Source organism: Pezoporus wallicus, unplaced genomic scaffold (assembly GCF_028554395.1).
Source record: "Pezoporus wallicus isolate ANWC-B61680 ecotype Strahan unplaced genomic scaffold, APGP_CSIRO_Pwel_v1 contig_2870, whole genome shotgun sequence".
Classification (NCBI taxonomy): Eukaryota; Metazoa; Chordata; class Aves; order Psittaciformes; family Psittacidae; genus Pezoporus; species Pezoporus wallicus.
This window is the reverse complement of record NW_026636990.1, coordinates 386,127-413,976: the sequence shown is the minus strand read 5'-3', so window position 1 is coordinate 413,976 and position 27,850 is coordinate 386,127. Positions and strand designations below refer to the sequence as shown.

At 40.6% G+C, this 27,850-nt stretch overlaps 2 protein-coding genes across 7 annotated transcripts in view; one reads left to right on the top strand and one right to left on the bottom strand.

The window, feature by feature from the left end:
• The window catches only part of PLPP1 (phospholipid phosphatase 1), a 59,264-nt gene extending 41,209 nt beyond the window's left edge, over window positions 1-18,055 (top strand). For both annotated transcript variants that reach the window (XM_057402645.1, XM_057402644.1), the window contains exons 4-6: window positions 7,907-7,964; window positions 15,226-15,402; window positions 17,596-18,055. In XM_057402645.1, the coding sequence (XP_057258628.1) occupies window positions 7,907-7,964; window positions 15,226-15,402; window positions 17,596-17,721 (361 nt within the window). In that variant the 3' untranslated portion in view covers window positions 17,722-18,055. The remainder of the gene's footprint in view (window positions 1-7,906; window positions 7,965-15,225; window positions 15,403-17,595) is intronic.
• MTREX (Mtr4 exosome RNA helicase) overlaps window positions 17,934-27,850 on the bottom strand; it is a 45,318-nt gene continuing 35,401 nt past the window's right edge. For 3 of the 5 annotated variants that reach the window (XM_057402639.1, XM_057402641.1, XM_057402640.1), the window contains 7 exons: window positions 27,362-27,550; window positions 26,127-26,290; window positions 25,162-25,267; window positions 23,319-23,375; window positions 22,764-22,926; window positions 18,565-18,669; window positions 17,934-18,174 (listed from right to left, as the gene is read on the bottom strand). In XM_057402639.1, coding sequence (XP_057258622.1) covers window positions 18,122-18,174; window positions 18,565-18,669; window positions 22,764-22,926; window positions 23,319-23,375; window positions 25,162-25,267; window positions 26,127-26,290; window positions 27,362-27,550 — 837 coding nt within the window. In that variant the 3' untranslated portion in view covers window positions 17,934-18,121. Of the gene's footprint in view, window positions 18,175-18,564; window positions 18,670-22,763; window positions 22,927-23,318; window positions 23,376-25,161; window positions 25,268-26,126; window positions 26,291-26,698; window positions 26,772-27,361; window positions 27,551-27,850 lie in introns of those variants that run through there. The other 2 variants (XM_057402642.1, XR_008971365.1) reach the window with 2 other exon arrangements.

Sequence of the window (27,850 nt, the reverse complement as noted above, 5' to 3'; positions counted from 1 at the left end):
CTAACCTGCATAACTTTGTTTTGCAGTTTACCCAAACTTTTGAAACTCCCACATTTTCTGTTACACCTACACCTTCAAAACTGACTGTGTTTAAAAATAAAAAACAACAAAACCCACAAGCTTCATACATCCATTTTAATTGAATACTTTTGTTTTCCTCTGTTTCATTAGATAGCCTTTGCAATTGGTTTAATTTACAATTTTTAAACCTAAGCCGAGAGACCAGGCTTTTGTTTCAAGTTAACCCATCTCTATGGAACAATTGCTCCTGTCTCCTTTTTCTCTCCCCTCTCTCTCTCTCCCCCTGCACATCTCTCAGTACTGGGAATATTTCTATCATGAAGTGTTAATTTTGTATTGAACTAACTTAGCTTGTATGAATGTTCCAATATTTTGTTTCAAAATGACTTAAACCTTTGTCAAAAATCAAACTGCACTTAATTCAGCATAACTAAATGGATTACTTATCTAATCTGGCAGTTTCTAACAGCACTGTGGATCAGAAATTTATCTAAAGCTGCATACCGGTATGTTGGCTGTAGCATTCTAATTATTTCTGTTATGGAATTTAAGTGCTCTACAATACTGAAACTTTTGTGCTCAGGAGTTTTCACCACAGGCTAATTTAGTAGTTTTCAATTCTGAAAACATAGTAAAAAAAATCTCAAGGAGCTTGGATATGAAAGCAACTCAAAGAAGAATGGACAGTTGCATATGTGCAGTGTTAATCAGATGATGCAACTTTTCCTTTAAACACTGCTTCTCAGTCTTCTGTCATTACTGTTATTCCAACATGTAACATGGCTGATTTGGGAATACTTCTAGTCCTGATGAATTAATTCATCACTTCTCAGGACTGGATCTTAGGCAGGGCACCTGTACTTCATTTTACGTGTAAGGAAACGCAAAAATATGGTAGAAAATGAGAGTCTTTAAATATTTAAACTTTAGAAGCTTTGAGGCTACAGTGGATGATGAAATAGGGGCTGTACTTGATCTAGAAGCAAAAAGAGCTGCCTTTGCAACAGAAATTAACTGGTGGTAGGGAGAATCAAGTTTAAAATGTGAACTTGCTTTAACCAATTGAGATGCAGTTCTGCAATCTGGATCATGTTTCTGATCTTGCATTTCCTTTGCCCTGATGTGGATTGGCTCTTCTCAGTGGTGATGAATAGCTTTCATTTTCATAACTGAAAACAAAACTTTTAACCCCTTAATGATTTTCAGAAAAAGCTGTGCTTGCAGTCTGTCTGATACTTCAACAGCCTATCATGCTGAAGTTCATTAGAAAACAAAGTTTGTATCTTGTGCTCAGCACACCCTGAAGTATTTGGAAGCTAGCTATGCCTAAGAAAGCAGGTAGATTCATCTTCTCATTCTTGGGCAGAATTTCACTGATTTGCAAAGCTTATGTCAAAGTTAATAGAGTGGAAAAGTCTCCTAAGATAAGATTTTGGATGAGTCTTGCTCAAACAGTGCTGTAGGAACTGAAATCCCGATAATGCTGACAGTTCTGCAGCCTCCTTTTCCTTTTCCCCTTCAAAGATTACAAACTTCTGTTGGGGGAAAGGTTCTGCACAATTACTAAGTGCTTCATGCCCAAAGCAGTTTCTTAGAGAGGGAATAACAGTCAAATCCCTGATTTAACAGGGATTATCTTTTTTTGCTCTCATTCCCTTTATGTAAAATGATAATAACACTCCTGTGACTCAGAACAGCATTATGTGGATAACTTGTGCAGACACGGTTAATGGAACTGAAGCCTGTAATCTGATGCATGTGAGACAAAGGTATTAGTCTGTAGAAATGTTGGTTTGAAATGTTAGTCCCCCTTGCTGCTATTTTCACTTTTAACTCTTTCCTGAGAAGGGATTATTAGGAAAGAGGAGTAAACAAAGCCCTGATTTCTTTTTTCTCCTCTGTTGGAGGAGGCTAGCTAGAAATGTAGTGGGAAGTTAAACTTCTGCTTTGTGTGTTGAATTAAATTGGGTGACAAGGTCAAAACTGTCAGATGAGAACTTGTTTTACAGTGCTTTTGCAATAAGCATATGGAATGCCATTGTAGCCTGCCAGTTGGTTGGACTCTGTAAGATTGAGATCCCACATGTCTGTGTGTGGTAGTGAATGCCAGGAGTTGGCAACTTCTTCCTCCCTAGATAAAACTGGAATATTTAGAAGTTCAAGATGCAGGCTGACTGATGCTCATATGAAAGGGAAAAAATAGGAGGAGATTTTTTTGACAGGTTATTTTAGATAATTTACATTATAGCTGTCTATTTTGGTGTATTTTAAGACACTACTTCAATTCCCAACAGATTATGCCAGCAGAATTTTTTAACAAGCTTAAGAACCTGGTCAGCCTAGCAGTGAAGACAGTTTTATGTCAGTAGAATAAGCAGGGAACTTAAATTTGTGTAAGGTAAGAGAAATGATGTGTAACTGTGCAAAAAAAATGGGTATAGTCTTACATGATAAGTGTCAGCATTGTCCAAATCTTCTATCTGCTACTACTACCTAAAGTAGGGCTAAGTGCATGTACCCGTCACCCCAGATATGATTAGGGAATTGTGCAAGACACTTACGTCAAAATGCCTTTGTCAATATTATCCATATGGGGATTACTGAACTGGAAAGACTTCAGCAGCTTTTTCTTTTCTGTAAGAGTAAGGCTTTATACTTAAGTGTGGGTTTAAATGCTGGAAGAAAAGGTAGCAAGTGGAGGAAAAATTGGGAATGTTGTATTTTGAAAATAGGTTTCTAAGTAGTTGAATACATGAACTGCTTGTGCATTTTATTTAAATATTTCTTTGCAGTAATCACAGGAGCACTTCATTACAGAGTCCTCAAATTTTTCAATCCATGCCAATCTTGAAAGTTGTACTCATGCAGCACTTGAGAAAAGAGCAGGTGCTGTGAAAACATGTTGATTGCTGAGTGCAGACAAAACTGACTTTAAAGAATATGGTGCTTCAGCTGAAGCATAGGACTAGCACTTCATTAAACCACATCCTCATGGCATTTAGATTCTAGGAATATTTCACTGACAAGCATGTGGAGCTGTCTGGCTTACTCAGCACAGATGTGCAGAGCTACATCTCTGTCTGGCACTTATTCCAGTCCGGCTCAATGAAATGGGTAACATGAATGTCAGCGGAAGCTTTGAGTTGGACTTGGAGAATCCAGAGAACTTGAGGATAGAAGGGACTTGGTGGCTGACCCAGTAGCGGTTTTATTTGCATTGATGTGAGAGCGTGCATAATGTTTTGCTGGGCCTCCTGTTTTTTTCTAAGGGATCATTCCGTAATTCAGTACCTGTATTGGAAAGATTCCCTTATCATTCAGCCTCTGCTAGGTTTATTGTGGCACCACAAGATAAGCTTTCTTCTGGTTTATCCATTTCTACTGTAATTTCTAACACTTTAATTTGTCGCCATTTAATGCCCCAGTGTACCATATGTATTTAGCTATTTTCCAGTATTTTTTTTCACTAAGGCTTTTAATTTCCCTGTTGGACTCCTGTACTTTGCTTAACTGCTTAAACATGTACTTTCTGTACTTCCTTTTTCATGTACTTTCTTTTTCATGTACTTTGCATAAATGCTTAAACAGTACCTTCTACCAAGTGGGCTCAGCACATTAGGCTAAGTTGCCTTTGTGCATGGAAAGGAACAGAACAGAATGACACGGTTGTCAGTTTCTAGTCCCGCAAGGCCATCTGTTTCAGACATGCTAATCTGGGATTAGAAATCCTGGCTGAAGGTACTAAGCGGTTCAGTTCAAGTACATCTTTTAGGAATTGTTTATACTTTATTTTCCCAGGTAATCTTTAAGAACTGTAGCGATTAATTGTAACCAGTCTTAAGGCAACCTTTTAAATAAATCACGAGTCTTTACTTTTGTCTTTATGCCAGGTTAATAAATGGTTAAAAGGGTGGTGTCATAGTCAGGGGTTTAGGTTCCTTGAACATGGGACCCAAGTTTGTAGGCCAGGTCTAGTAGGGGCTGGTGGAGCTGGCCTGATAAAGAAGGGAAAGAGCAGGGGAAGTTTAGATTGGATATAAGGAGGAAATTCTTTCCTGTTAGGGTGGTGAGGCACTGGAATGGGTTGCTCAGGGAGGTTGTGAATGCTCCATCCCTGGCAGTGTTTAAGAACAGGTTGGACAAGGCCTTGGGTGATACAATTTAGTGTGAGGTGTCCCTGCCCATGGCAGGGGGGTTGGAACTAGATGATCTTAAGGTCCTTTCCGACCCTAACTATTCTGTGATTCTATGATTCTATAAGCCATGTGAAAGTTGTGGCAAAACTAAGTTTAAAGAAAGCTGAACAGCCATTAACTTATGTTGTTTTCATAGAATCATAGAATAGTTAGGGTTGGAAAGGACCTTAAGATCATCAAGTTCCAACCCCCCTGCCATGGGCAAGGACACTAAATGATATCACCCAAGGCCTCGTCCAACCAGGTCTTGAACACAGCCAGGGATGGAGCATTCACAACCTCCCTGGGCAACCCATTCCAGTGCCTCACCACCCTCACAGGAAAGAATTTCCTCCTTATATCCAATCTAAACTTCCCTGTTTAAGTTTTAACCCATTACTCCTTGTCCTATCACTACAGTCCCTAATGAAGAGTCCCTCCCCAGCATCCCTATAGGCCCCCTTCAGATACTGGAAGGCTGCTATGAGGTCTCCACGCAGCCTTCTCTTCTCCAGGCTGAACAGCCCCAACTTTCTCAGCCTGTCTTCATATGGGAGGTGCTCCAGTCCCCTGATCATCCTCGTGGCCCTTCTCTGGACTTGTTCCAACAGTTCCTTGTCGTTTTTATGTTGAGGACACCAGAACTGTACACAATACTCCAGGTGAGGTCTCACAAGAGCAGAGTAGAGGGGCAGGATCACCTCCTTCGACCTGCTGGTCACGCTCCTTTTGATGCAGCCCTTTCTGAGATGTCCCGCTGTACTGCAGACATTGGAAACTTTAGGCCTCAACCAAGATCTGAAACTGGTTTTGGGTTGTTACTTAAGGCATTCTTCTAATGTGCTAGTAATATATTGCCCAAGTGGAAATAAGCACTTTCCTGTTAAAGCCTTGTTCCTCACATCAGAAGGGATCTGTGAGGTAGGTACTGACTAAGTAAAAGGCATGGATCTCTGTCTGCAGAGCTGTTGTTTTGATGCCAGTCTCTGCCATCTTGGAAACAATCAAAACAAGACTTTACACTTAACCAGCTCTTACTTCATGTTCACTGGATGTTGTTCTAATATTAATTGGTAAAAGAACTCTTGAAATCTGGTGTGCAAATTCCTGCTGGAATAATTTAGCCTTCATTAGTGAAAGGCAGGGGGTTTGAGAGTTGTCTGTACCACATTATTTATAAATTTATTTTCTTTTGATACTTATGCATTCTTAGGACTAGTAAATAATGCTGGCTAATGGCAAGATAGCACCTGCTGTATGATCTCAAAGCCTGGGCTGTGCAGCAGCTTGGCTGGTTTGAAGACAGAATGTTCTCCTGGTTTTGGGATGACACTGTTTGCGTGCTGAGGGTCACTGGGAAGCTCTTCCATTATCAAACCTAGTGTTTGAAAGGGTTCCAAGATTTCTTTAATTTGTTAAAGACATGTCTGTTCCTTAAAGAAATCTAGAGATGACAGTATTGCCAAAGAAATGTCATTGGGATTGCACAATATACAAGTTGGATCAATACTTTGTCCCAGTTGTATTTCTGGCAATACTTCATGTTCTAAGCACAACATTTTCAGTCATGTACAGCAATCTTATCTATGCCTGATGAGAATGCCTTCATATTTTGTAATCTTCAACTTCCAACAAAGCATTTTTTTATGCTGGGCTAATACATTCCTAAAACCAAGAATGTCAGTAGTCTAAACCACCATTAAACTGCATAAGAACTAAAAAAACCCAACCCCCCTCCTTAAAGTATTTGGTTTTATTCCTTTTCTTATCAGCCTTCTGAATTCCTTCAGTTGGTAATAGGTTGCCTTCAAGAACTGCAGGAAATGCCATCTCATAGACAACAGGAATAGCCCCAAAGTCAGTGGGTAAAATATTGGCATAGGAGCCAGAATTCCTTCATCTGTCTTCTGTTCTGTAGAACAGCATGCTTTGCTTCCATGGCTCAGAAGACATGTTTATCTGAAAGGCAGAGCTCTTCAAAATGCTTACTCTGTTGGCTTTCATAGTGGACAGTTGCCCAGAGATTTCAACTGGTGAAGAGTTAGAGCAGTAAAGTAGAGGTGTCTAGCTAAAATGTAATGTTCATGGCTTTGAAATTTTCAACATCTTAAGATAACACATTGTCAATACAGGTTTTCTATTTAAAAACTTAATTGAAAAATATCTGTTTGTGCATGAATATACAAATATTGACACACAAAATTCATCTTACTATTTTCAGGATTGTTTTAGTACTTCTGAAACAACTCCAGAGTACTTTTCACTGCACTATTAGCAATGCTTTGAGTCAACTATAAACCAAGAACTCTGAAACCTATGCAGGAAACTTCTGTGTGGCTTTCTTTTCTTCCAACAGCTGATGCATTTTCGTTATGTTACACATGCAAATTAATGCAGAAAGTTTTGGAGTTTCACTTGTGCGCAAGTAGTTTTATTGCTGCCTTTGTGGTATTTGAGTAGTGAATGCTTAACTCAATTATCTAACTGCATATTAGAGCTGACTTCATTAGTCTTGTCCAAAGGGTAGAAACATTTCCTTCACCAGGAATTTCCCTGGCCTCGGGCTTTCTGCCTGGCTGAGGCACCAAAACAGGGCCCTGCTGGATATGGTGGAGGGCAATCTAGATTGCTGTGAAACTTTTAATTAAGTTGGCCTTGTTTGGGTATGCCAAACTCTTAAGCCAGGACTGCTCTGTTATGTAGCTGAATTGCACAGGAGCCTGGCTGATAGCCTGTCAAACAGCACAGGTACAAGCTCTGCATAAAATAGAAAAATAGAGTTTATGTACAGTTTTTCCACTTTTATTTAAAAAATAGTTTTAAGTACAGTTTTTCCACTTTAGACAGAATTAGAATGTCTTTCCATGTTGCCTTCTACTCCTGACAAGAAGTGAGTGGCATTTGTTTTACAACTTTGACACTCAGCTCGTCACAGAAACCATCTGTGCAGGAGAAAACCTTCAGCATCAAATGCAGAGTCCCTTCAGTCTGGACCTGCTCGAAGCCTTTATGAGCTGAAGGCAGTGCTGCCACTCTTTAAATGTGATAGCTAAGCATGAAGCTATTTCTGAAAATAATAGATAAGGGGAGGTGTTGTCTTCTGCAGCTGGCTGACTAATGAACTGCCTTCCTGCCTTTCCCCCTACCCTTCAATGATGGATGATCGTGCTCTGTATGAATCAGTATGTTTTAACAAAGGTATACATGTGAATATGTGGTATATACATCTAAATATGTGCTGTTAACTTCTGTCTCTTGATGCTGACCAAGGGCTACTGATTTTGTTTGGGGTGATTACCTTTCAGTGTGTACATTGTGGCACTGCGAATATCGGATATTATAAACTTTAAAATCATTTATTTACAGTATTCTGGTATTTATCAAGAAGATGAAACAATACTGTTTTAAAGGGCACTTGATTTCTAGCTTTGAGGATGTGTTCACTTGCTGTTCCAACTTTATTCAAAGTGCTAGTAATTACTAGCCTGATGTGGACATCAAGTGATTGCTGGAACAGGATAGCTGCTGAGTGTGAAGTCTGTGCTGTTTGTCAAAAGCCATTGTCAGATGTCTGATGTGCTTAGAATGCCTTCTTGAAGAAAAAGTATGGAATGTTTGCATTTTTCCAGTTCACTTGTGTAAGACAAATTAGTAACTCTGTAGACTGGATTTTGCAACAGAAAAATAATGAGATGTTTGCTCTTTTCCAGACTGTCATTTTATTCTGGCCATTCTTCGTTCTCCATGTACTGCATGCTCTTCCTAGCAGTAAGTATGCTCTTTGCATCTAAGTGCATTAGTGTCCTAGTGCAAAAGTTGCAATATTTACTTGGCTTTCTTACCTTGTCTCTGGCTGAGACAAGAGACAAGAGTCCAGCACAAATAAGAGGCTTTGTGGAGATTAGAGTTCTGCTTTCTTCTGTCCTGTAATAAGATTGTTAGTCCAGAAACTGTGGGGAAGCATTCATACAGATATCTGAAGAAGGTTGATGACTCCTGTGCATGATGATTTTACATTTCTATTAACACAGCATTACTGCATACCAACCTTTTCATTGAATGTTGTCTCTTTATTTAAGTAATAATAAAAAAGAGTTATTTAAAAAAAGGGTGCTGATGTCTTCAAGCAGACAGCTACCACAGGAAGGTAAATAAAACGGCTCTCTAATTCTCCCCTTGCCCATGTGGCAAGGCAGAGTGCTGCCTCTGGCTCTACACCAAACCTGAGGCACTTAAAACCTGAACTCTGATGCTGGCTTCATCTGCTCTTTGCGCACTGAGTCCAGCCATGGACTGAGTCATGAGCAGGATGGAATTGTTAACATGTGGTGTTACTCACAGGCAGTATTAATCATAACCAGACACAAGTGTGCTGGTTTCTGGAGAGATTGGAGGAGTCTGCCATGTGTGCATACTGGAGAAAATGTACTGTTAAATGTTACTTGCTGAACATGTATACTGTGACAGGTGAAGCTGTGATTCTATAGAGAACAAGTCTTACGAGGAGCAGCTGAGGGAACTGAGGTTGTTTAATCTGGAGAAAAGGAAGCTCAGGGGAAACCTTACCACTCTCTCCAGCTACCTGAAAGGAGGATGGAGAGAGGTGGGTGTTGGTCTTCTTTCCCAGGTAACAGATGATAGAAGATGAAAAGGCTTCAAGATGTGCAAGGGGAGGTTTAGACTGGGTATCAGGAAAAACTTCTTCACTGAAAGGGTGGCCAAGCATTGGAACAGGCTGCCCAAGGAAATGATCAAGTCACCATCTCTGGAGGTACTTAAAGAGATGTAGATGTGGCATAGTTACGTGGTTTAGGGGTGGACTGGACTGTGTCAGTCTGATCTTTTCCAGCCTAAATCATTCTATAGAGGTAATGCTTTTCAAAAACAAGAGTACAGCTTGGGGGAATCAAAGGAGAAATTCTCTCGCACAGATGGCATAAACCCTGGCACTGTAAAATAAGAAAAGCTTGAACTGTGTGGCATGAATCAGTCACAGAATGGGTAAAGGGACACTTTCCACTAGACCAGGTTGCACAAAGACACATCCAGTGTGGCCTTGAACACTGCCAGTGATACGGCAGCCATAGCTTCTCCAGTCAACCTGTTCCAGTGCTTCACCACCCTCACAGTAAAGAACTATTTCCTATTAGCTAAACCTATCCTCTTTCAGCTTAGAGCCATTCCCCCTTGTGCTGTCACTACATGCCCTTGTAGAAAGTCCCTCTCCAGATTTCTTACAGGTCCCTGTAGTTACTGGAGGACTGCTACAAGGTCTTGCAGAGCCTTCTCTAGGCTGTTTTCACAGTAGAGGTGCTCCAGCCCTGTGATCATCTTTGTGGCCTCCTGTGGACTCCCAACAGCTCCATGTCCTTCTTACGTCTGCAGCTGACCTCCAGATGAGGTCTCATGAGAGCAGAGTAGAGGCAGGATCACCTCCTTTGAGCAGCTGGTCACGCTTCTTTTGATGCAGCCCAGCACATGGTTGGTTTCTGGACTGTGAGTGCACACTGAAGCCAGCTCATGTTCAATTTTTCATCGACCAACACCCCCAAGTCCTTCTCCACAGGGCTGCTCTGAATAATACTGATTTAAATCTGGGTCTAAAATAATTTCGTTTGTTAAATAGCTTATATAATATTCTTATTTAAATAAGCAGTAGTATGTATCACTTGTAATTCTTACAGCATACAGATCACGGCTGCATTTAACAGGATGTTATCCTGCCATATACCTGTAAAGAAGACATAGCTGGATCAGTTTAAGGCCTGGATTTTTAGCCTACTTCCTGGTTAGGCTTACAGTTTCTTCTAGTTTCTAACTCACTAGTATATGGAACGAGTGAAACCACAGAAAAAACCTGTTTGCACACTGTCAGGCCAGGAAGTTGTGCTGGAGAATGTATTTTGAAATTAATTTGGCAGAGCTAGGGGTGTCAGTTTGCTCCAGACGGAGCCGTTATCTCTGGGATGCTCTTGCCAACAACAGCCTTATGTTGAAACTGGAGTGAGCTTGAGCTGCAGCAGTATGTGGGAACCCAGTGACCTAATAACAGATGCCAGATCCCAAATTGCCTCTGTCATCCCCTCCCCCGCCTGCTCCTTGCCTTTTGGAGTTAAATGCTGGCACAATCTCTTCTGTATCAACAAACCATCTGATCTTGACTTGGGGAATGGGAGAATGAGCATAGTTGAACACCTCTTCTAGCAGTGTCCACACAACCAGATTAGCACCCTTTCCCTTGAGGGTGAATGTTGCAGTTAATCATAAGGTCTTGCTTCAACTTTGTTTTTAAACTTGCATCTGAAAGCTATTGTGAATTAAAAAGCTAAATGTATGGTGTCTTCAGTAGTGAGAATGAGCCCACTGCAAGTGTTGCAGTTGGCAGACATGAGTGCCTCCCTGAGGATCAGGTTGTTGTAATGGAGTCAGTCTTGGCTGTAGCTGGCCTGAGCACCCGGGATGAGGAAAAGAAACCCAGCCAAGCCGCCTTGCTATTCTGGGGATGGCAGCATGTTTGTGTAGCTTTGCCTTGGGATGAAAAGGGATGATGAGTCTTTGCATGATGTAACTTGAGTGGCTTTCAAACTCTCCCACATTTCATTGGGAAAGAACACCTTGTGTGTACAAGGACACAGGGAATTACTGACGAGAACAGGAGGGCAATTGGTATTTCAGTGACCTGGGCCAACCGCCTTCTTTTGCAGAGAGATCATAGGCTAAACAAGGCATTAGGTTGCTTTTTGTACTCCTGCTCCTAAATGTGCCAGTCAACCTTTGCTCTTGAAATCCTCTTCTTTAATTGTTTATGTTGGGATCGGTGGTTGAGTGTTCATTTTCCCCCCCTTAATTCAGCTGTTCAATGGATCAGTTCCCTGTACCAGCTCGCTGTAGGGCTATTCAAACATGAGAGTCGGCACAGGGGAGTCAGCAGGACTACATGGCTAGAGTAAAAAGGGACAGACCATGCCTTTGAATAGCAGCTCAGATATACCTCCACCTTGAAGGTACTGCTAAGTATATCCTTTCCCTTCACCTTAAACATCATCTAGTTCCAACCCCCTGCCACGGTGCCCCTCACACCTTCCACTAGTCCAAGTTGCTCAAAGCCCCGCCCAACCTGGCCTTGAACACTGCCAGGGATGGGCCAGCCACAGCTTCTCTGGGCAACCAGTGCCAGCACCTCAGTACCCTCACAGTAAAGAACTGAGAGAATCACAGAATGATTGTATACAAGAGGATTTCTTATACTTTAAAAGGTAAAACATCTTAACAGTACAGAACTTTTTGTTTAATAGGACTTGAGGAAAAAATCTGAGAAGATATTGAATGGAAAATGGCTCAAGATTTTTAAGAATCAAAACTCAGTATCTGAAGTATGACCTTGTCTAGAGGACTGATTTAGGTTTTGATAGTTAAAAGAATTTTGTGCCTTAAAGGTGTTGACTGTAAAGTTTTCTTGTTTAGCCTCTAAAAGTCTATCTAAGAAATTAAAATTCACTTTAAAATTAGGTAGGCAGGCATACGTATATTAATACTGCTTTGGAGGAAGAGCAAATATGTGAAAATTATGCTAGAAATGTTGAGTAGCAAATAATTCTTCAGTTGCAGAGACCCTTCCATTCACATCTGTGGCTTCTTTCAAGAAACCACAAAGTGGCTGTGAGTTTCTCCTCATTCCTGTGTGTATTTTTAGAAATGAAGTACCAGACCATAGATTAAGAAAAAACTTGTGTTCAGGATGTGTGCGGTGTACAGAACATACTTTCATTATAGAGTAAGCATTAGCTAGTAGGGGAAAAAAGCTGGAGATTATTTAATCCCATTACAATGAAGTTTCTACGAAATCTATTTGTGCACCTTAAAAAGAATAAACATGAGAAACACCAGGATGGAGGAATGAAGGGAAATAGGTCACAGATGAATGCTACTACTGAATGATGAGACAGATGGTCAGAAACAGGATACCAGGGAGCTAGCATGATCAAATAGCTGTCATGGATAGGAGCACATTGCTACCAGAACAGCTCCGGATGCTCCTGCTGCATTCGTAAGCCTCACAAATGTATTTTTCAGCAGCAAGTGAGATGCTGGCAAGGAGCATTACAGTAGTCGTAACAACATGACGTTTCCTAAATTCCTGCTGCTTCTGTAAATTAATTTTACTTGTAAAGCTTGTTCCTTTCCAGCAAAGAGATTTAGGTGAGGAGACTGGCAGGGACTTGCTTGTTTCCCTTCTTTCAGGCTGAGCTTAAAGTAGATGACTTCAGAGAGGCTCAGAAGAACGTGAGGCATGCTGTGCCTGTCGGGAGAGGCCCTATGAACAGTTTAAAGTCACTGACTGCCATTAGTCAACAGGGTCAAAGTAGCAGTGTTAGTGCAGCTAACACCAAGACACCTCTATACTGTTCATATAATGCTATACGGAGGACTCGGGCATGCTTCTGGTATCAACCCTGGTTTGTATTTAGCGGAATTCTTTGGCTAGTCCATTTTCCTGTGCTGGCTTGTTTCAACCCAGGCACATGGCTGTTGTCTTGCAAAGAGTGAGTCATGGCAGTAGGAAGAATCTTTGTGGGGGAGCACAACTGCCTGAGCCTATTAAAAGCAGTGTCAGTTTGAAGTTACCTGCTTAAAATAACGTGGCATTTGCTATTGCAGCAAATACTCTCAACTGAACAAAAACGAGTAACAGAGAAAAAAACAGTTGTAACCAGAACAGCTGCTAACTTCTGAAATTAAATACAGCAGTGATCAGTCACACTGACACTTACCTGCGGTGTGATTTCTCACACCTAGTTTTAGAGTAATACATATCAATCTCCTGGTAGAACCTGCAAGAAGGGCTTTGGGCATTTCCTCTGCAACTACTGGATCTGGTGGTGTGAAGAAGCACCTAGAATTGGTGAAGCCTGTAGCCAACTGCATGTATTCTGCAGCTGATAGAGCAGCTCCATATATTCTCTATGACTGGAGGTTACACTCTTAGTATGAAAATAAAGTCTTTACGTAGATGTTAAATCCAAGTTTCTTGTTTGCTTTCTCAAGCAGAAAGAAAATCTGAATACATGCTCTGTAAGGTTGATTCTAAGACTATTTTATTGGTTGTTAGGTGTTGTGGACTACCATCTTTCCAAATTTGCTTTTTCTCTGGTTTGCCTCATTTTCTTCCTCTGTTCAGAAGTAAAGCTGTTTTCCCACCTATCTGCAGTTGCATAACTCTCTTTTCTAGTATGTCTCTACACCTTTGCCAACTACCAGAAATGCTTACATGGAAGAAACTTTATTACAGCAAGGTATTTTTAGCTGCCTTAAGCAGGATTTAGTGGGAATAGGGAAAGGGGAAAGAACAGCCAGTATGGAATCATCAGGCAGCTCTTTTTAGGCTACCAGCATGTGTTCCTTGGACCCACCTCTGCTCCATTTGGCAAGCAAGCAGGTAGTGTTGTGGTCTACTGTGAGTAAATTCAGATGTGGTATTAATATATGAACATTAAAACACCTTTTGTTAAAAGAACTGAGACAGCTAATTTCTAAAGTGGCTGCACAACATCTACCTACTGGTGAAACCAAGGTCACCAGAAATAAGCAGTGCCCACCACCTGAGGGGGGGAAATATTTCCAAGTTCAGGCTCGGTAGCTTCTTCAGAGGCTGATTTCACCCTGACCTATTAAAGAAAGACAGTTTATGGATAGGGTTGATCCTTCTGATGCTCCATTTATAGCTGAAAAAGTCAGCATGCCAAAAATGATGATGTAGAAGTTAGTCAGAGAAGCCAACCAAACATTCCCCACATGTTTAACTTTGGAAAGTAACACCTTTGCACCCACAGTGCATGCTCTATGCTTGCATTTATATTGTAAATCTAAAGGCAGCTATGGCTTTTGTTGGCAAGGGGGGGATCTACCAGCAGTTTAGTGTGCTGTTTTGCTGTGGTTTTAGTCAGCTTCTATGACTTTGTAGCACTGGCAGTTAAGGGTCTGTACTTGGAACAGAAGTTCTTAGGTGGCACTGAAGAGAGAGACTTGAAATGTTAAATATAACTTCCAGCTGTATTGTTCTTCTCCATAAATACGGTAACTATGGTGCTTTTTTTGGCAACAGGATCAAGTTGTCAGTACTCCTTACAGGGTGGATTTGGAGAAGCTCCTCTTAGAGCTGAAATAAGAGGTTAATGTCCTAGACAGACCGGAGAGGGAGACAAAGCAGGGTCTTAGGTTAGATGGGAAAGTAATGGAGTTAAGTAAAGTACTGTGAATTTGAGAACACATCAAAAGCGTAGATACAACATAAATAGTGCTGAAGAGAGAGAAAAAGCATGGGACCTGCACATGCTAACTTGCTTACTGGAGTGGCAACATGGTTAATATGCAGCTAGAAAGGACAAGGAACACATGGAGCTCAGTGAAATACACAAGTGTGGAATGTGATCCTAGATGCTATCAGTCACCATTATCGAGTTAATTCTGATGTGATGCTTAACTACAGATGGAATGTGATGCCAGAAGGCTGATCATGCTAAAGGTGACTGGAATTGAGAATAAAGCAAAAAAGACTGTCAGCTCTAAATATATGATGTGTAAATGTCACCAAAGATGTTAATGATATCCCTGCTCAGAGCAAGATGGGGCTCCCTATATTTGAAGGACTGTAAATTTGGATAGTTGCTGTTCGGTTTTAGTAAGACTTACCTGTAGTTAATTCAGCAGTAAAACACTGCATTCTTTCTAAGCTGTAAGTATCTCTGGTATTACTAGTACCTTTATCCTGAAAACTGTCACCTTGGTACAAATACAGCAAGTACCTATAAGCACCTGTATGATGGTGTCACATAGTTTTTTATAAAACCATAAAGACTATCATCAAACTCTGCCATAACATAGTTACGAGAGTAGAGGTCTTTGAATATCTGTGGACATCATGATGTCTCTGAACACAAATTTCAGCTCTTTGAACAGACCCTGCACAATTTTACACAATTACTGCTTCTGCATTTGCTGCATTTTTGAACTATTTTTCTTTCTCTTTTAGATTTATCTTCAGGCCAGAATGAAAGGAGACTGGGCAAGACTTTTACGTCCTACCATACAATTTGGTCTTATTGCTTCATCCATCTATGTGGGTCTGTCACGTGTATCTGATTACAAGCATCACTGGAGTGATGTTTTAACAGGACTCATTCAGGGAGCTGTGGTAGCTGTGCTCATTGTAAGTAATTCCTGAAGGGAGAGGGGGGTGCGTGTGTGTGTGAATGCTGCTTTTATAAGCAGCACCTTAGAACTGCAGGCTCTGTTCAGAGGAAAGCAGGCCTCTCTTCCTAATGCTTCACCTCTCCAGCAACTTTCAAAGTAACTCCTTGAACTGGGTGTAGCAATAGTACTTTAGTGAGTGGGGTAGAGACTGCACCAATTATAAGTGGCTTTTTTAGCTGCTGGACAACATGAAATTGTCCCTGCCCCAGAGCTTTTCAAACAACCAAGTTGGAAATGATCAACTGCAAAACCATGTGGGCCTCTAAATAACCCTACCTTCTGCTTCTAGCCAAATTCTACATCTCAAGCACAACAGCAGAGGAGAACTGTGTATGAGGTAAGAGGGGCAAAACCCAAAGCCTTTAAGGATAAGGACAGCATGAAAATATCAATCTCTGCCAGCTTAAACAGCCTGTTTTTTCAGTCTGATGGGAAACAAAAACTCTTCAGCATGCCTTGTGTGCATTTTGAGTGCTAAAAGTGTGTTCACAAGGCATGTGAAGCTGAGCTGTTCTGATGTGTGAAGAGTTATCCATCTGAAAAGAAGATCAGCTAAACTTGGAGCTGCAGGCCTGGCTGACTTAGTGGCAGCACTTGTGCTGGCCATCATCACAATCCCATGGTGCATTCGGTCATGGGAAGAAACAGATCAGAGACATGAGCTAACTGAGGTCATATTGAGGAATTCCATTACCTAGAACTGAGACTCACCGGCAAGGACCAAGTCCAAGATAAACAAATGTTCTCTCAGCTGGTAGTCGGAAGTCATTCCAAGATAAAGCTTTGTTTACTTGTGGCAATCAATCATCAAAACAAGCCTTGGAGCTGCTCTGGGAAGCTCTGCATACTGCATTAGCTGCTGTTAAATGGCTGCATGTTGACTAAAACATAATTCTACCCCTTACTGTTGTACAACCTCAGTCTCTAAGAAAAGGGGTGCAGGGAATGAGAAGCATCAGGGACTGAGAAGCTGAGGGAATTTTTATTTTTTATTAGGACAACAAGTTTAGTGGGGGCTGCTGGATGATTGCGAGGAGGGTATCTATCTTAGAGACACTTGGCAATACAAGCATGAGTAGAAGGTGGCACTACAGAGTTGAAAGGTGAGGAAATTATTTGTAAAGAAAAGAGTCCAGAAACAGCTGAGGTGAGAGCATGCTGGGGCAGCAACTGCAAATGGAGCACTAAATTGAGTTGAGTGAATTTAGCATTGAGTGGAAACTGAAACTCATCTGGTATGCAGCTAAAGCAGCCTGCTGGGGCACCAGCCAGCCTGCAGCACGGAGTACGGTTTCTTCTGCTGCTATAAATTGTGTTCTGAAGTTCTCAGGTTTGCAGTGGGATGGGAGGAGGTGATGTAGGAAGGGATCATGAGAGAAAGCTTCTTAATTACTATACTTCATGCAGCACTGTACTCAGCATGCCTACTAGTATGACTTGAAGTGGGCAAAGGGAAGAAAACAAACTGCAGAACTGGATCAAAGGATGTGTCTTGTAGTTGGTAACTGAAGAAAGTGAGGTGGCATGGTCAAAGAAATGCAAGGAAGGATAAAGTAAGTAGTTAGCCTTACAGCTGCTGGGGCTATAAGACACTTGAACTGGGGAAGGAGCTGCTGTTGTGAACCTTGCCAAGGAGAGGAATCCAAGGTTGGTTTAGCCAGCAAGAATAAATGTAAGGGAGGGTCACACTGCAGATAGTTACTAACTACTGACGTGTCTTCCTCAGCCAAAGTACACACTCTCATGTCCTATTCTAAATAGCTTACAGAGTAAATTTAACCGTACATGTGGTGTAGGCCCTCAGCAAGCATATTTTGCTCCTTCATTTAAAGGAAGGAGTTAAAACTATAGCTATTGTGATGAAGCAGTTCCCAACAAGGCCATTAGAGCAGTTACCACATAACCTTAAATTTGGCTTAAACCATCAGTAGCGAAGCAATCCATCAGAGCGGGAGCAATAGCTGGAGAAAAAGCTATTGAAAGAACAGATGACGGAATTTTATACATGACTTTCTTAGCAACTTTCTAATGTTTCAACCTGGTTAAACTTTGATAAATAAAGTTTTGATAATGGAGTTCACCTTCTGCAAAAGCATTTACCTGTTGTCTCAAAGACTTACAAGATCTTAACACTAATTTTTTCACTTAGGTTGTGTACGTGTCTGACTTCTTCAAAGTGAGAGGATGTACATTTCAGCCGAAGGAAGATTCCCATACAACCCTACATGAGACTCCAACAAATGGAAATCACTTTGGCAGCAATCATCAACCATAAAGCATGACTCACTTGTCTTGCTCTCTGAAAGGAAAACAATTTCACAAGTCTAAATCTGTAATGGAAGTAATGCCTTTAAGGGACTGCTGCTGCTCTTGGATGCTCACTTTACCTGTATATAATAACATCTACCAGAGTTACAATAACCACAGTTATTGTATATCTAAACTTTAAATATCTGTTGGTGCAAGCCCTTGCTTAAAAGAAAAAAGTTATTCAAACTGTAAATTTTTATTGAAAACATGGTAACAGTTATATTACATAAACTGTTTGTACATGCCTTATTAAAATAACTGTGGTTAAAATACGCTCCATTAAAAAAAATTATTGGAAATGGAAGTATCGTGTGATTAAATTTCCCCGTAAGGTGGCTCTTGTGCTGCTTCTGGAAGACAACCTGTTACAGGTAAAGGCTTGCAGCAAAGACAATATCCCTCTTGATTTTTGTAATCCCTATTAAAAAGGAAAACACATTAATATCCAACACTCATAACTGACACAATCACTATTTAAATACAGGCACATGCATGTAACACCTTACAGTAAACAAAGTGATATGAGTCTTAAACGAAAGTAACAGTACATCCCTATTCAGTCACAAACTCTGTTAAACTGTCAGAATGCACCAAAACCACCACCTTTTAAAGTCAAACTTGTAAGACAGATGCTTTTTGATAAAAGTTTGCTCTTTCCTCTGGAAAGAGAGCAATGATTTGTTCACCGTGCAGTCAACAGCAGAAGTTTATGTTACCAAATCCTTCACCCCCATTCTGTGTCCTACCTGCCCTCCCCAACTTTCCTTTTCTAGAGTTACTTCTTGTACTGTGGAAGTGAAATACATACCCTCTGCAAACTTGTTTTCCAGCTCTGTGTTTCCGATGGCTTTTGCAGCTTGGCACATCTGCCGAAGCAATTCTTCCAACCTCCTCATGCATCGAATTATGCTGCCTGTATAAAAGGTGTAGGAGAAAACTATGTACCTCCTGCTACATCATGTCACTGAGTAATTCAGTTGCTTAAGCTCACTTTGGATTAAAGTATTCATATCTTCTCCAACCCTGTTCAATTTATCTAGAAGCCAAGGATAAGAAAAACTGCATGTCTTAAACTTGGTTTCTCTTTAACAGTGGAATTCTCCATCAGGCATTTCCTTGAAGCTGTCTCCAAATGCTCGTCCTGTTACCTTCTACTGCCTTCACAGCCCCTAACTAATTTAATCAGAGGACTTCATGGGCTGTTTAGTAATTCCTATTTTCTTTCAAGTACTTGAAACTTAACAAGTTCTTTTATTTAGACCTTCCTGAAAAAACATACATGTTTGGGGGATTCATAAGTTTGCTGCTTCAAGAACACAGATTTATCTTTTGTAATTTTTTTGATAGCCTTTGGTGTGTGGCACTACTCCTGTGCCACTTGGGAGTCTATGGACCACTCTATACTACTCAATTGCATGCTTACAGTTAATGCATTAAAAGCTCACACTGCAACCTAATACCCACAATAGTTTGTTACACATTCACCTCCTGTTTTAACTTCTGAGCTCAGCCCAAGTCCCTGTTAACAAGTTTCACAAAATGACCCTATAACCATTATGCTCTTCCAGTGGCATGCAAACTGCGTGCTGTTCGGTTATTTTCTCCAACACCATTTTGCACCTAGAATCAAAATTGCTGTAAGCAAAATAACTATCATAGGGTAAGTATGGGATGCAGTTATTGACAGCAGCCCTGGAGAGGACTGGTGGGTATTGGCGGGTGAAAAGCTGGACCTGACACAGCAATGTGCCTGGCAGCCCAGAAAGCCAACTGCGTCCTGGGCTGCATCCAAAGGACCATGGCCAGTGGTTTGAGGGACGGGGTTTTGCCCCATTTCTCCACTTTCATGACACCCCACCTGCAGCACTGTGTCCACCTCTGGGGCCTCCAACACAAGGACACAGACGTGCTGGAGTGAGTTGGAGGGCCAGAGAAATGATCAGAGAGCTGGAGCACCTCTCGTATGGAGAGAGGCTAAGAGAGCTGGGCTTGTTCAGCCTGAAGAAGGCTCCAGGGACATCTTATGTGGTCTTTCAATACTTAAAGAGGACTCACGAGAAAGATGGGGACAGACTTTTTAGTAAGGCCTGTAGCAAAGGGACAAGTAAAGTGGACAAATTCAGACTAGATGTAAGGAAGAAATCTTTTAGGATGAGGGTTGTGAAACACTGGTTGTCCAGAGAGGTGGTAGATGCCCCATCCCTGGAAACTTTTAAGGTCACAGGTTGGATGGGACTCTGAGCAACCAAATCTACTTGAAGATGTCCCTGCTCACTGCAGGAATACTGGACTAGATAGTATTACATTGAACCACAGAAAGATCATCTGTAGACAAGGCATAGTACCTGGAAAAGAACTGTCCATATGAAAACATTCTACAAAGCTGCTGGGAAAGTGAGAAGAAAAATACCCCTTCTCTTCTAAAACACATTCATATGGTACCAGTAGGCCATGTCAGTTTCTAAAGAAAGAACAGTCTGTGTGAGGACAGCTGTCTGTAAAACCTACTGCAATGACATTACGTGAAGAACCCCACTGATTGTCAACTGGACACAAAGCACAAAACCACAGTGAACTGCAGGCAGCTCCCCAAAGTGTGGCCACGCTGTGTTATGGCTGGCTCCAGCTCAGCTCTCCAAGATCCTACATATCTCAGTTTCAAGGCCACCCCTGCCAACTATTCCACAGAGTCTCATTTACAGGCAGCATAGCTGGGGGTGTTGCAGACATACTTTTTTGGTGCATAAAAAACCCCTGCATTTTTGGAATAAATTACTGTTGTGTATACTTACTTCTGCAAAGCAAAATGGCTGATCTGCAATTGGTTATTAGGATACTTTGATCAGCTTACCATTCTTCCCTACAGCTTTAAAAAGCTCTCATTTCTATTTTTTCCCAATACACATTTCAGCTTCATGACAACTTATTTTCATTAGTCAGTCAACACTGCTCCAATTTGTGGCAAGCATGTTTGCTCTTCGAGCACTCAGGCTTATTGCTGCAACCTCAAAAGGCAGCTACAAGTTTTCACACTCATAACTGCACCAGGGGCTTCAGACACTTGACCATCAGTACTAATGAAACAGCAGAACACCATCCATCTTTAGGCTGTAATAGTGAAAGCACGCCACTGACTCAAGGTTTCTGTTTAGGAAAGTTCTGCTGGTGCACCTTAGCCTGGATGGATCACACAACTGAACATCAGTGTCATGTGAAGGGCATAGTCAATTTTGCCTCCTTACAGTGAGACTGGGCCTCCCTGTAATAACAGCAGTTCATTACTGCTAATTCCACACTGCCCAGAAGTCAGTGGAAGAATGACCTCATTTTAGAGCTCTAATCAGCCATCAACAACCTCCATCAAAATCACAAAAGGAAACACTAATACCTAACATGAACATTTGTACTTCAGATCAGATCAAAACAAGGATGCTGTGGCGTTTTGTGTTCTGTTGTTCGGGTTATTTTTATCACTGTAGCAACTTGGCTAATGGGACAAACTCCCCTAGGATTTAGCAACACCACTCTGCATTTAAGGTAAGCATAACTGGCAGTGGACAGCTGAAGGGCTTGGTCAGGGTAAACACCACTTAGAAACAACTGAAAACATCGGTATTATCAGCAGTGTTCCCAGGCTGAAAGTCAAAACACAGCGCTGCACCAGCCACCAAGAAGGAGAAAAACTGACTGCCACTGCCAAACCCAGGACACCCTCTTTTTGGACAATGCACAGAAAGCCAGCGAAGTTAAGCGAAGAAACATGTCAACCCCTGTCACAAGAGCTGAACCTCTCAAAATAGGTCTGTAAGATCCGATTTTGAGGGAGCTAGCTAACTGGCTGACCTTAGCCCAAATACAATGAATAAAAAACACTACTGCCCAGTGTATTGTGAACAGTCAAGTGCCAATGTGAAAATGTAAGCCAGCTACTGCTTCTCCCTCTGTGCTCCCCAGCCTCAGGTGACTCATAAGCAGATATAAGGCTCACCCATCTGCTCAGATATGAGGAGGAATCTGCTGAATGCAGAATCAAAGACTGCCAGGATACCTATTGCTTGCAGGCAACCTACTTTAGAAAGTTCTGTGCACTGGGTTACAGAACTACATGACTTCCTCTGTTTTAAGGGCTCCCATTTGCAACATACAAAAAATTAAAAAGCATTTGGAAGAGGCAAGACAACGATGACAGGAACAACTTCAAGAAGAATGTTCACAGATCAGCAATTGCATACAGCATTATAAGACTGGTGCACCCATCCTACTGTTCTTCACAACTTTGCTCATAAAAGATGAAATCAGGTTTCCATTCTGGTGACCTTCAGTTTTTACAGATATTTCTGGGCTTTAAGTCATCCTGCTTTTTAAATGATGAAAACCAAATGCCTTCCTCAAGCTGCAGTTTCTAGTTCTCCAGTTTTAGGAACCATACTGACCCAGGTGGCAGGTTACATCTATGCTTTCCAAGAATCGGCACTGCACTGCTGTGATGAACCGTCTGGAACAGAGATGTGGTTACCACCTCTCACTTCTGTCATCACTAAGACAGCAGGAGGACCCTTCAATTTACCAAGTAAATAATTAACTGTAACAAGGACTAGCACAAGAACTGTACATCTTGATGTCAAGTATTGGGAATGTGATGTTTTCCTCTTTAACTAGCAAAAGAAAGTTACCTTTTGTTGTAATAAATAGGATTTCATTTCTGGAAAGTTTTTAAAATTTAGAGATATGGCTTTACAAAGTCTTCTATAGATTCTTAATATATAGATACAGAATTAGATATAGATACAGAATTATAAGATAGAGAATTCTATTAAGACTTCTATATAGGTTAGAAATTAACTTATATAGTAAACCATTTTTTTCCAACTTCATTTCAGCCATGCAGAGACTTGAATACACCTGGGTTAATAAATTTTACTAGTTTTTATACTGTTATTCAGAATTACCATTCCGTGATACGGAATTACCATCTCACACCTCCTAAAGAAGAACTGATTAACATACCTTCAAAGACATCAGTCATTTTGCAGATGTGAGCAAAGTTAGCACCATTTGCCCATGTATGGACAACATCCATGAGGTGAGGTCTGAAAGAATTCAAGTAATTTTCTTCATCAATTTCCAGTTTTGCTTCTGCTGACACCTTGGCAATTCTTTTTGCACACTCCTTTAAAATAAAGGTATTTAAATTTATAATATACTTAAACAGATTAAGTCTTGCATACTATTAGGCACTGCATACAGGATGAGGTTTCCCTTTCTGTCTTAAACTATCCAGAATCAGAAAAAAAGCCCACTGTTTACATTAAGTCTGCCTGCATTAACATCTTAGAGTGTTGTAAGCAAGCTCATATAAGTTTTTAAAGGCATGCTCTAAATCAGCATAAAGACCTCCTGCAAACAACATAACCCATTATTACACACTGCAAAACCACATGCAGTGTCAGCAAAATTCACTGATGATCATCCAAAAAACGTGTGCTTATACTTTCCCCACACTCCTCACTCATGTTAACATTAACACTGACCTTGCACCTATTTCTAACAGACAGCATTTACCTGCATTTGCCGAAGTGGTCCTGCCAACTGCTCTGTCAGTTTTGGCATCTCACTGGACTGAAAAACAAGACATCAAATAATTTCATGCCCTTCCATACATTTGCTCTATACCAAATTAAATGCAAAAATAGAAGTTCAATGTGTGCTAGTGCCATACTAAATTATTCCAATGACTTCTCAAATGTGTTATCAAAAAGTAAAATTTACTGAACTCCCCAAGTACTTGATCCTCAAACTAAATCAGAAAAACCAAAATCTTTCTTTACAGGGTGGCAACAGTGTGAAAGAAACCTGCCTGCTTTCTAAATACTTCCAAAATTCCTGAAGCCAGGACACTCTGTTTACCTGTCCCATAGTTCTGAATTGCCAAAATGATGATCATTTACTACTTTAACTGTTACAAGCTTTTCTTTAAGAATGTGAAAAGTAAATGCTTTCAGTAATTAAACATCTGTAGTTATATATGAAAATATGGCTATACAAATACAGCAACTGTCCTATCTGTTTAGACCCAAGTATTACTGTTGGATGAACCGCAATATTCTAACGATGGCCTACCTTGGCATGCCTTCTACTAACAAAAGTAACCCATTAGCATCTGCCACTAATGTGCCTCCCACATTTGGAATCAACCTAAGTGATATATGTTGCTGAACATCTGCAGTAATATCCATATGCAAGTGGATTTTTACTGTATTTCCTTAATGATGCTAAACTTCTATACAGCTTGTAGGTGGGAAAACAACGGTGTCTGATGTTAAACACTCATTTTTTTTTAATATATGGTCTGTTTTTAACATCTCTTTTCGTATCAGTACCATGTAGTGCTGCCATTTCCATCAACAGGTCAAGGGTGCTGTCCAAATGATGTAACATGGACATGTTTCAGAATTAACCCCAGAGTGTAGGAGCAAATATTGTTAAGCTTCCGTTTTGAAATAATCATTCTACATTTTAAGAATGTATGTGCATACATACATAAACACAATTGTGTGAGCTGAGAATCTATTAATACAGCTTCACTGAATGGTGGGTGTCCCGAGTTCAGCAGTAGCAGTCATTTTTCTCCTCACAGCTGGTGCAGTGCTATGTTTTTGACTTTCAGCCTGGGAACAGTGCTGATAACACCGATGTTTTTAGTTGCTGCTCAGTAATGTTTACTCTGACCAAGGACTTCCTGAGTCTCATGCTCTGCCAGTGAGGAGGGGAAGCCAGGAGGAAGCAGAGACAGGACACCTGACTCAAACTAACCAAAGAGGTATTCCATACCACAGCACGTCATGCCCACTATATAAACTGAGGGCAGTTACCTGGAAGGGCTAGATCACTGCTCAGGTCGGGCTGGGTATTGGTCGGTGGGTGGTGAGCAGTTGTATTCTCTTCCCTTGTTATTTCCTTATTGGTGGTAGCAGCAGTGGCTTTGTGTAATACCTTAGTTACTGGACTGTTCTTATCTCAACCCATGGGAGTTACATTCTTTCAATTCTCCTCCCCATCCCTGCGGGAGTGGGGGGAGGAAGGAGGCTGAGGGGAGTGAGCAAGCAGCTGCGTGGTTCTAAGTTACTGGCTGGGCTTAAACCACAACCGGGGGAAACTGGCACACTGATTACAAGGACTGCAATTTTACACAGTCTTTGGTATGTCACACATGGGGAAAGATATTTCAGCACTGAAACTGCAACGTGTTTGCTAAGCTCAGTGGGAGTTCATGTCAAACATCTTAGGAAAGGATAAAAAATGTGCAATGGCTGGTACTGTTATGACCAATTCTGAAACTGAATTATAAACAACACTGTTGGTAGACATAAATGTCTAGAATTCATGGATTGAAAAAGTAACTCACATTCTCTTGAAATACAAAACAGCTTAGTAGCGCAGCTGTCTGTTCTGGAGATAAGTCATTGAAGATACCATTGAACATCATTTCTGTCAGGAGTAGTTCATCAGCACTAAAATAAAGAGGAAGAAGCTTACAGAGAAGGCTTACTGATACGTAATTTTTAAATTAATTACTATTAATCTGTTTTGTGAAGTAATTTGATACAGGTAAGAAACAATTTTTTCTTCATTTTTCTTACAGGAACACCAAAACCTAATATATGCTAGCTCTTTAAGGATGCTAATTAATAAGAGAGTGAGACAGCATTTTAAAGAAACTAAAAGCTCTTACTGGACTACAAAGAATCACTCCTGATAGTTCATTAGTTAGTATTAACAGTTGCTCTACTCAGTTTTTATCAGACAGGCTATCAAGAGATTGAAAATAACCAGACAGTTAGGCAGCAGAATCAGAACTGGTACTGCTGCTGCTCAAAAAAGATTAAACTGGGTATTTCCAAGATACTGAAAAAAGCGATAAAATTGCTTCACTTTACTTGTAGAATAAAGGTTTGATTATGAACTACAAAAGGAAGTGCATGAAGTGGATACAAAATCCAAACCTGCTATTTGGATAAATATCAAATTGTAGATAAAACCACAAATTCATTTTTGGAATTTATCAAATGTTAAGACAGGGAAAAAAGTATTTTTTTTACAAGGAGAACTGTAACTTGTCAGCAAACAGTTCCTGAAAGTCAGGAAGTCGGTAAAATTCTGATTCAGCTTCCCCACTTGGTATTGTAGTTTGCCCTTATGTTGCCATCTTTATGGTTTCAATCAGCATATTCCCTTTATGACACAAGTCACAGTCTCTGATCAATCTTTCTTTCAGTGGTTTCTGAACTTAGAAATATAAATATGGCATACTAATTTCATCAAGAACAGTAAAATGTGTATTCATGACAATAATCACACAGAAACAATTACCTGCTGATTTCACAAGCAACCCGCCCTTTCATCTCAATAACATCTGAGGATGTGGCAAACCCCAGCCTTCTCAAAACACGCTTGCGGCATTTGAGTTCATCCATTTGTAAGACGGTTCTAGCTTTTTTCAGTTCTCGTCTTGCTGCTTTGATATCTACAGCAATCTGGGGGAAAAGGGAGACGGGAGGAAGAGAGAGAGAGAGAAGAGGGGGAAGAGGGAGGCGGAGAGAAATAACATGATCCTGGTTTAATAAACACAACTGTTCTAAAGAAACTGTGTCATTTATATCAGGGCCTCAGCATGACAGAATATCAACACAGTAGTTGACAGTGACTTATCCAACTCCACTGAGATGGAGATTTGGAAATTCAAAACAAATTTAAAAAAAAAAAAAAAATCTGTACTAAATCTGAGCTAATCAATGGTCCAATCAAATGCAAACAAAAGGTATTATTTCCAGCTATTAGAGCTTCTTCAGTTTCATCTTGTCACAGTCACTGTCAACGTTCTCACAGCTGGCTGTACAGTGCAGACACCTATGCAGAACACTGCTTGGTCCATCAGGTCTTACCACATGCAACTTTTGTGCTGCCCACACCAGAACCACCTCGCTTCTGTGAAGTGACTCCTGGAGAACCTGTTATCTAGAGCAGCATAAAAACATTACAGCTGTTTTTGTGCACAACCAGTTTCAGTTTAGCAAGGTTCAATTCTGTACAAAGTAAATAATTGCATTGCTTCCAGTGTGGGAGTTGGCTCAGGAAGCAGCAGCACCATGATTAGTGATTAGTACGGTACACTTCCCCAAGCTGGTAAGCCTCATCAATTCAGCTTAGCTCTGTACAGGCATAATAAAAATGTTCAGTTTCAACTACCTGTGAAGACCTGACCTACACTGTGCTAGACCTATTTAGTGAAAAAGACTAGAGTGGCACCTCTGTAACCTAATCCCTGACGACCTTTTCTGAAGAGTTTTATTTTCAGATGTGTTAATCATGGGCATACCACTGACTCAGCCAGTTTGTTAGTGAGATTAATTTATTTTACTGTAGTTAAAAAGGATTATTTGGGTTTGTTAATTTTAAAAGGATTATTTGCTCTTCTTCATTAAAAAAGGATTATTTGAGCTTTGCAAATAAAAAAAGGAAAAAAAAAAAAAGCAAGTAAGAAGGGAAGTACTGGTTTCTCTCTCTTCAGCTAAATATAGATAGAGGGTTCTGTTTTATATTTTTACCTGTGCTTTTTTTTCACAAAGTTTGTATATGGTTTCCAAGTTGGGATCATTGTGAAGAGGATGTGAATACATCCTATGCTCAAATGCCTCTACTTTTTGGATTATTTTTTTCAGTCCTTGATCTTTGATGCCCATGTCATCAATAGGGTCTAGTAATGGAACTCCATCGGGAAATCGCTTCTGTACTTCCTGGAAGGAAAAAGGTACTTTTTTTTCTAGAATTAGGAACAGAAATAAGCTACACTCTTACAAATCAGCTGGCACAACTACAGAGACACAGAAGGAAGTGGTATAAGTTTGTTATGTGATCTTCCAGCAGTTTTCAAAATCAATTTAAAATGACTGTTGACCAGAGGAAACAAGTGACATACATGGTGGCTTCCAAGCCCTATAAAAAAAATAAGGGTGAAAATGTGACAAGCTTTAGACAAATTTCTTTGGAACAGTTTGTCTTGGGTCCAAGAGTACCTTACTAATCAGCACAGAGAC